The sequence below is a fragment of the Aphidius gifuensis genome, linkage group LG3 (genome assembly GCF_014905175.1).
Source record: "Aphidius gifuensis isolate YNYX2018 linkage group LG3, ASM1490517v1, whole genome shotgun sequence".
NCBI lineage: Eukaryota > Metazoa > Arthropoda > Insecta > Hymenoptera > Braconidae > Aphidius > Aphidius gifuensis.
Genome location: NC_057790.1, coordinates 10052341 through 10061665, shown reverse-complemented (window position 1 = coordinate 10061665; position 9325 = coordinate 10052341). Strand labels below are relative to the sequence as shown.

Here is a 9325-nt window from a genome sequence, read left to right as displayed (position 1 = left end):
TAGAAATATAAAATGAAATACAAATGAATTGTAGGCCCAGAGATGACCCGATGAACCGCTGTGTGACGACTCGAACCACATTGATTTGAGGTTTTAACGAGTGCAACACCCCTTTCAGCTGAATCATTAACCACCTCTAAACAACAAAATACTTTTCTGGCCACTTGATAATCAGGATCTTCTTGCCATTCAGTTGAATCACGTTTCAAAAATCATGTGACAAATCAAACTGTTTAGAAATAATCAATGATTTTTAAGAAACAAAGCCATTAAGATCTTGTGTTAATAAATCTTTTATATTTTCTTCATCTATTACTAGTCACTTGGAATAATCCGTGTCCTTGCTCCTTTCAAGGGTAGCTTTTATCATTTTTTTTTTTTTTTCATTTCATAGGTTACATCATCATCAAAAAGTGCTAGGCCAATTAATTCTTCTGAGCAGTACCACATGTGCTTTAATCATGTTAACTGTACCATCTTAGAAATTTTTTTATTTGGTTTTTCAAATTCAATCAAATTTTGTAATAATGTAAAATCATGATTTGCTGCTTCAATTGCCAGTGGAGCATTAAACCATGATTGAATATAAAACTTTACAAAAAAATATACAAATTTGCCGAAAAGCACGTTGCTCGGAAACCTTCAAAGGTAATTGTTTACGGAACAAAAACATTTTCAAACAATATATTGCTTTGGAAAGAAACCTGGCATGATGCATTGCGCCAGGTCCTTTAGAATCGACTCTATTCGGTGGTGTCTCACCCAAAAAAATATAACTCAATGTGAAAAAATCTTTGTAATCACATCGTGGCTGGTTTATCTAGAATTGTATCAAAATAAAATGGATTCATTATTGAAAATGATACAAAAAAAGATCTGGTAACGTTTGTTGGGGCGTGTAGCCCGCGTTACCGTTGAAAATTAAAACTTTTCAATACTCCTGCTAGGGCCGTGTTAAATTTTATCTCTTAAATGGGTTTTAAAAGTAACAATAAATAATAGTACATTTTTTTTTATTTTTCTGAAAATCGATTTTTTTTTTTTTTTTTTCGTTCAAGTTAAGGCAAGCTATAACTTCTGTTATAATCAACGGAATTACTTCATATTAAGCTCAAAAAACGTGGTTTTTAAAACTCTATCGCCCCTTAAGGAGTTTATCCTAATTCCAATAGTCAATTTTTTTCTATTTTCGAAACAAAAGAGACAAAAATATTTCAAAATCTCTATTTTTTACTATTTTATGAAAACTATAATTTTTTTTGAAAAAAGTTTCGACTAAAAGTTGTAGGATTTTACCACACATGCTTTTTGAGTCTTATATAAAGTATCTAGGACGATTTTGTCGAAAGTTAGAGCGTTTTTCAGAAATTACTCGAAAACTAGGAATGCAATAACTTTTGATAAAATTGTAGTAGAGACTTCGTATTAGGCTCAAACAACGCGTCTTCTGAAACTCCATCGCCCTTCCTGAGAAAGAGCATTATCTGTTCAGTCACTTTCTTTTTTAAAAAAACTAAATTTAAAAAGAAAAAAAACGGTTTTTTTTTAATTTTTATGAAAAATATGATTCATAGATCGAAATTTTTTCGGAGAGGCGATAGAACTTTTGAATACGCATGTTTTAAGCCTAACATGAAGTCTCTAATACCATTTCATCATGAGTTATCGTTTGCCTAAAAAATGAAAACTTTTGACCACCAATCCACGAGCTATAACTCAAAATAGAGTAGTCGCAGAGGTTTCATATTAGGCTTAAAATACTCGTTTTTCAAAATTCTATAACTTTTTCAAATGAATTTTTATCGTACGAATAGTATTTTTGGGAAAAAAAAATGGCCGAATAGATAATGTTTTTTTTTATTAGGGGCGATAGAATTTCCAGAACCGCTTCTTTTGAGCCAAATCCGAAGTCTTTACGACAATTAGTTTAGAAGTTATGAACGTTTTTTTTTTTTGGGGGGATAAATCCAATACTGCGGCTGAGCCTTTCGGCTCCTAGCCTCCGTAAAAAAAATAATTTTCGACCATCCATATTTTGTATACTTTGCTTCAATAAAAAAGAACCAAATTCGCATTGTGGCCTTATTCATCTTGGTCAATCCACGACAAAAAAAAATATGGAGTGAGCTCATTTTCTATCGTGTTGTATAAGTTAACAATAAAAGTCTTTGAAAACTTCCGTTGTTACATAAATATTTGAAAAAGTTTACTATTCAAATTTTTTTCTTCACTGTGTTGTGGGCAGTATAAATTAGCTTTTATGGAAAATTCAGATTTTCAGTGTCAAAAATGGTATTAAAAAAAGAGTTTCAACATTGCAATGTATTGGAGAAAATAATCAAGTTGTATTATTAGAAAATAGGCCTGAGCCTAAATAAATTACATTTGAAAAATTCATTTCGTTATAATTTGTCATTAGAAAACACTTATACCTATATAGTATATAGTATATACATTGTAAATATAATTCTTCTTAATTCTGATTCATTTTCCCATGTATCATGTTCAAAATCAAAACCTAACCATCTGACAAGTACTTTATTTTTACGTTTTTTTAAAAATTTTTCGACAAGATATATATCTGGATAGCGTACTGGGCTCAGTTCTTCTTGATAAAAACATCCTCCAACATTGTTATCTTGATAGTCAGCAAGCTTGTAAGTTATCGGTATTGTATTCAATACTTTTGAGATTGTTAAAACGTCAGTTGTCCAAATGGGAGTGTAACCTTTTTCGAAAATTTTTTTATATTTACTTATTCGCACTTTATCACCAATTTTAAATTTTTTTTTCAACTTTGATGTGACACAAAACATTGAATTTTGATCATGATATATTCCCCTCAATATATCCTTTTTATCGTTTTTAGTTACATTTTTTAGTTACATTTTTATAGTTCTGTGCTTTGTATTATTATAATTTCTGATCAATTCAGGAAGTATAGTCAACCATTTATAACTGCCTTGGAAAGTAAATCTTTTCCACATTCGATTTTTCAGGGTTCTATTGAACCTTTTAACTATACTTGCTTTTAAAGTACTATATGTTGAGTACATATTTATATTATATTCTTACATGAGATTTTTAAATTCACTGTTGTAAAATTCTTTTCCTTGATCGACATGTAAATGTTTTTTGTGGATATCAACCTTTTAGGAACACAAATTTCATTGCTGCAATAACATCTTTTGCACTTTTTGTTTTGAATGGTACAGCAAATGGTACAGTCAAACGCTTTTCTAAAATCTATAAATGCTATATTCAATTTCCCCCCTTTCTTTTTCAGTTTTTCCCCAATGATAGAATTTAACACAAATATATGATCCATCGTTCCTCTCTTGCTTCTATAACCCGCCTGATTTTCATTTATTTTCATTCCTTTTTCCAACCAATTATTCATTCTTCTTGTTATTATATTTGTCATTAATTTATATCCCGCATTACACACCCCCCCCCTTAATTGCTTGTTTCGTTTATGTCTCCTTCTTTAAATATTGGATATATTAGTGCCATTTCCTATTCCTCCGGTACACGGAGAGAAATCCGCACCAAATATTACTGTAGTGGTATCGTAAAAATCATAGCTGACGTCATTAAAGCGACTAATTCCCACTTATTATAATGATTATTATTATATTTCATCTAAATTTTTTACTGTAGTCTACCGGAATTTTTGGAAGTCTCGAGTTAATGGTATACTTTATGCCAGAAATTACTGTAGTGTACAGCAGGTTTTCCCGCCAGATGACACGAATATTTATTGGAAATCAAGTGTGTTCCTAACCTCTTCTAAAAAAGTTTATTGTTTTTATTTTATTCATGAATTTAAATTAAAATACGGTGAAACACATGAAAATTATAAAATGATTTATTTTTTTAAAATTCATAAACACGTTACATTTTCATTCTGATGTTTAAATAATAAGGTTTTATTTAATTTTTTGTGACGTTTTTTTGTTTTGTTTTGATTAAAATTACTGTAGTGTAGTAGGAAATTCTAGTCGATCCTGGTGGCCTCCCCACGCAACTTCTCAATTTCCAGTAGACTACAGTAAAATTTGTTTGATACTCTACAGCATTATTTGCTGCGGATTTCTCTCCGTGTATTACCCCTTTATTCCATATTTTATTAAATATTTTTCTTAATTTCTCCCTCCTCTCTTCCGTCATTGAATATAAAAATTCTACCTGCAGCCCATCCTCCCCCGGTGCTTTCCCTGTTTTCATTTTTTTCAATGCTCTTTACATTTCTTCTTTCCTTATCTCCCCATTCATTACATGCTCTGCCACTCTTTCATTCATTCTTATATTCCGCTCATCCCTTACTTCTAGTTTATTCTCTTTCTCACTCTCACTATTATATTCTATTTCTTCTCCATCTCTCTCTTCACCTATAAGCCTCTTCACCTAATAATTATTAATTTTATTTTGAGTGTTTGTTCATGTTTTGTATCAGTGTAATTTTGAGTAGATTCTCGGCGATTATCAAGTGTAATAATTACGTAAATGTAGAGTCAGTGTTTCATTTATTTTTATCAACTAGATTACTTCTCAATCTAGTTGATTACTCACCGGGTCGCGTAATATTTAATTGACGGGTCGTTTCTTTAATATTCCTAGTCACTGACTCCGTCATTTAACTTTATTTCTCTCTCTATATTATCGACGCGTTGGGCCTTTGTTTTAAGTAGATTTCGAGCGTTTTAATATTTTATTAATTCATAGGAAATTAAGTCTGTTCATTTTCGTGTTCATTTAAGGTGTCAATTATTCTCTCTAAATTACGTTGGGCCTTTGTTTTAAGTAGATTTCGAGCGTTTTAATATTTTATTAATTCATAGGAAATTAAGTCTGTTCATTTTCGTGTTCATTTAAGGTGTCAATTATTCTCTCTAAATTACGCGTCTGTCTTCCCAAACCCACCTATTGTTTTCTTAAGTGAGAAGGGTCAATTGGGTCTAATTAATCATATATCGAGCAGGATTATTTTATAGAGCAAAATACAAATGTCCAGTAAATAACTCGGCTACGATATTTCAGGTCCTAACACCTTACTTGTTATTCTTTCATTTTCAACTCGACCATATTTAATTAATTTATGTTTACGTCGTATAGAGTCACTTGCTTTTTTAATTTCATGCAATAGTGATTTTTCAGCATGTAAGTTTGTATGCTTCATGGTAGATGCTGTTGACAGTTCACAGTACACAATCCTACTGTCTTTTATCTTGAAATTTTTACTATATATCGTACAATATTACTCGAAATTATCTGATATTGTTTTTTAGATAGTAGATGTTCCAGTGGTGGTAGCAGAGGGAGAAACTCTATTTTTAGCAGAATCGTTGGTAATGTTTATATAACAATCAAAACCTCTCCTGTATCAGCCATTATTAATGTCACTATCTTTGTCAATCACAAGAAATCCATATTTATCTTTATTCCAACATGTCGAGCATATATTGCGGAATTTTAAACATTCCATGTCAGTATTTACATGATCATTGTATATATGCTTCAAACTTCTTTCATCTTGACGAAAAAGTACAAAAAAATTGGCATTATCTCGCACCAAATGTTTAGGTATGTGAGCATAGGTCTGAGATAAATAAAAACTATCAACTGCTTAATGTCTACCCATGCGAAAAAATGCCCGAACATTATCTTGTTTTTCTGTAGATATATCATCAAAAATCATCAGTGAATTTGGTCTAGCTTCTTCAGGTTGAATAACTTTTTCATGTTCATTGAATGGAAAATAAAATATTTATTAGTCTCACAAGATTTTCATGTATCTAAGCTAGGCAATTTTTTTGAAGAAGTTCTTTGATCAGGCTGGCCTTAATAAAGAGAAGTTAAGGTTTTCTTCATCAATTCTTGATCAGGCTGGCCTTATTAAGGATAAGTTAAGGTTTCCTTGATCAATTTTTGATCAGGCTGGCCTTAATAAGGATGAGCTAAGGGTTCCTTGATCCAATCTTGATCGAGTTATCCTTAATCAAGCATCTTGATCAAATATTGATCAAATTTCGATCAGGCTTCCAGTGTTAAGGGAACATTGATCAAGTCTCAATCAAGACTTGAAGTCAAATCAGGCTAGCCTGACCAGATTTCCACTCGGGATCATATTTATAAAGAAGAATTTTTTTTTTTCTAAATACTTAAGAACATAATAATTCGCTCTGTGTGAATGAATGATTAATTAATCAAAAATGAACATACCCCTGAAAACGGAATAGTAAAATGGAAAATGTTTGAAGTAAGCACAAAAATGTTATAAAGAAATGGAATTTTTTTCGACAAAGGTTGCCTGAAATTTCATTGTTTTATAAATTATATGTTATTCGTGAAAATATAATGTCGAAATTTTTTTGAAAATTAATAATCAACATTGATGAAAAATAATTGAAAAAGAAGATTTTAAAATAGGCGCATGATTTTTCAGATCTCTAGTTTATGATTTGACAAATGGTTCAAGAAAAACGAAATATTAGCCACTTTTTGAATTTATTTTATCTACAAGTCGTGGTAAATATAAAATTGCATAAAATAAAGAGTTATAATCATTTCATGAAATTGTTCGGAGATTTTTATTGAGGGTGAGTTTGAAGTCTCAGATTCATAGTTTCACAAAAATTCTATTCAGAAATATATGTTTTATGTACATGACTTGAAGCAGGAAACGTCGTATTTCGTGTACAACTTATAGCAAATATAAAAAAGAGTCAAAATTGATTTTAAAATTTTTTGGGATAGAAGTACTGCACGGACAAAAATGAAAAGTAAAATTTATCATATAAAAATTGTATAATTAATATTTTACGGAGGAAAAGAAGAATCTAAGGACAAAATCAAGTAAAAATTACCTATTAATAAAATGAAAAAACGGAGACGTGTTTTTATATTTTTTTAATATGAATTTTACAATTTAAAAAAAACACAAGACACAAGCTTAACCATATTAATTTATAAAATTTACATTTTTTTTTTCCTGTAGTTTTTTTCATGAGGTGTTTTTTGAATATAGGAATCATGATTTCGGGAAAATTCTATTTAGAAATATTTTATTATGAACATGAGTAATTTTGAAATGAATGTTTAATTACTTAATTGGGAATTGCATCACAGAAATAAAAGAATCGAAAATAAAGTGATCGAGACTTTGATGAATAAAGTATTATGGGTAAATTATGAGAAGGGTTTTTTAAAAGACATAAGAAAACATAATTATAGTTTGCTCTTTTTGTAACTGAATGATCAAGTTATCAAAAATACTCAGCCATGAAAAACTGAATAGTAAAGTAAAAAATATTCGAACTAAACATCTACAAAAATGTCATAAAGAAATGAGTTTTGCTTCAACAGTGGCTGTACGAATTTGTTTAAACTCTATCTTTTTTAAAAATTGTCTTTTATTCGTGTGAACAGAGTGTTGTTTTTTTTAAAAAATTATTACTAAATAACAATGAAAATAATTGAAACATAAATGTGAATTACTATTTTTACAAAATAGCTCAATGAATAATGACATCAAGAGAAAGTATGATTGTGATAATATTTTTTAAAAAACTATCTTCTCATTTTTATAAGAAAAACAGGCGCGCCCAGTGATCTCGTAAAGTAAATAATAGTGATGGCAGTATACTACCATTTTTAATACTACTATCTGCTGGATTAAGTGCATCTGGCGCTATGACGAGTGGTGCAGCAACAATTTCAAAGACAATAAATGTTGCAGCAAGAAAAATTACTACGAGAAAATCAACGTCATAATAAGAAAATCGAATCAATTGTATTGGGCAAAGGAGGACTAGGTCTTTTTTTAAAGCCCGCAAAAAAAATAAATAAGAAAAAAAACTTGTAATGCTACCACATCGAGCTCTCACAAATACTGATATCATCAAATACGCCAAAGCTTTCAAAATTCCTTATTTCCGGGGAGTTTTTATTAGAAATGGATTACCAATAACTGGTCCTCGTAAAAATGAGTCAGCAATTGTAAATCTTGATGATCAAGATAATGCTGGTACACATTAGGTTGCATACAAAAAACATCTTAATAATGTCCTTTATTTCGATAGCTTTGGTGATTTGAAGCCTCCACAAGAGCTGATTAATTATCTCGGTGTTGGTAGCATTAAATATAATTATGAAAAATATCAAAATTATAATACAATTGTTTGCGGTCATCTATGTCTCAAATTTCTGCCTGGCAAGAGACGATAAATAATCATGACACATGCTAAAACACTCATTAATCATGGATGATTCATTTACGTTGACATTGTCGGGCAGGTCATCGACTCTTGAAACACAATACTTCCCGCCGATTGACTTGTCAGCAAATAAAAATTATAATGCTGGGCTCGTCGAGTTTACAACATTTAATTCTATACCAAATATTGACGTTGGTAATAATAAAGTCTACATTGAACGTTGTAAACTGATTATAATTCTAACAGGAAGTTATGAAATTAAGGATATTGAAAGTTATATCTAAGAAGCAATATGTCAGAGTAACGTTACTATGAGTATTAAACCAAATAACAATGAATTACATAGTGAGGTTAAATGTAACAAACATATTCATTTTGAACTAGAATGATTGGAAGATTGTTGGGCTTTGCAAAACGAATTCTCAAAGCTGATATTCTACATAAATCTGACTTGCCTGTTGACATATTAAAGGTCAATACACTCCAAATTCAATGTAACATAACAACTGGTGCATATATGAATCAGCACAAAGTTCACACTATACATTTATTTATTTATTTATTTATTTATTTATTTATTTATTTATTAATTTAATATCCCAGGGCTGGAGGCCATTATTGGGACCAGGGTAAAATTGCGGTAAGCAATTTAAATACAAAATACATAATATATTACAATTTCTCAAATTAAATCCTTAAATATTATATATAAGTGTTACTCACAATAATCAATAATCATAATCATATTATAGTATATATTTTTGTTGATAATTCCTAAATGACGATGGCTTAAAAAGTTAAAAATAAATAACAATATTATAAAACTACTCAAATCAAAGTCAAATCAAAATACCATATTTAAGACTGTCTAGACAATTTGACACAGTCTAGTATAAACCCAGGTGTAATATGCTCACAGGACATAACTCTACTAAACAGTGACGTGTTACGACACGCCTTATTTGTAAGTTCGATCATATTTTGTAAGGGAGGAATAGTTGATGACACACATTGTCCAGCTGTAGAGTAGAACGGTGATACATTTCTTAGTTTAGTTGCCAATATTCGTAACCTAACATCAGAGAGTAGACCTGGACAATCAACAGCTC

The 9325-nt window shown here is 30.1% G+C and overlaps 1 protein-coding gene across 1 annotated transcript; it reads right to left on the bottom strand.

Annotated features, from left to right (window-relative positions):
* Nucleotides 1–2351: 2351 nt before the first annotated feature.
* LOC122850866 lies at nt 2352–5179 on the bottom strand. Its single transcript, XM_044149922.1, has 3 exons — nt 5056–5179; nt 2455–2728; nt 2352–2370 (listed from the first exon to the last, which is right to left on the bottom strand). Exons 1-3 carry the CDS (start codon nt 5177–5179, stop codon nt 2352–2354), a joined length of 417 nt encoding a protein of 138 aa, XP_044005857.1.
* Between the last annotated feature and the right edge of the window lie 4146 nt (nt 5180–9325).

Excerpts from the sequence above, each read along its gene's own strand:
- LOC122850866 (XM_044149922.1), bottom strand. The coding sequence starts at position 5,179 with ATGAAGCATACAAACTTACATGCTGAAAAATCACTATTGCATGAAATT. Across the intron at positions 2,729-5,055 it reads TGAAAATGAAAGAATAACAA|GTTACACTCCCATTTGGACA; the intron begins GTAAGGTGTTAG and ends TTTTCGAAAAAG.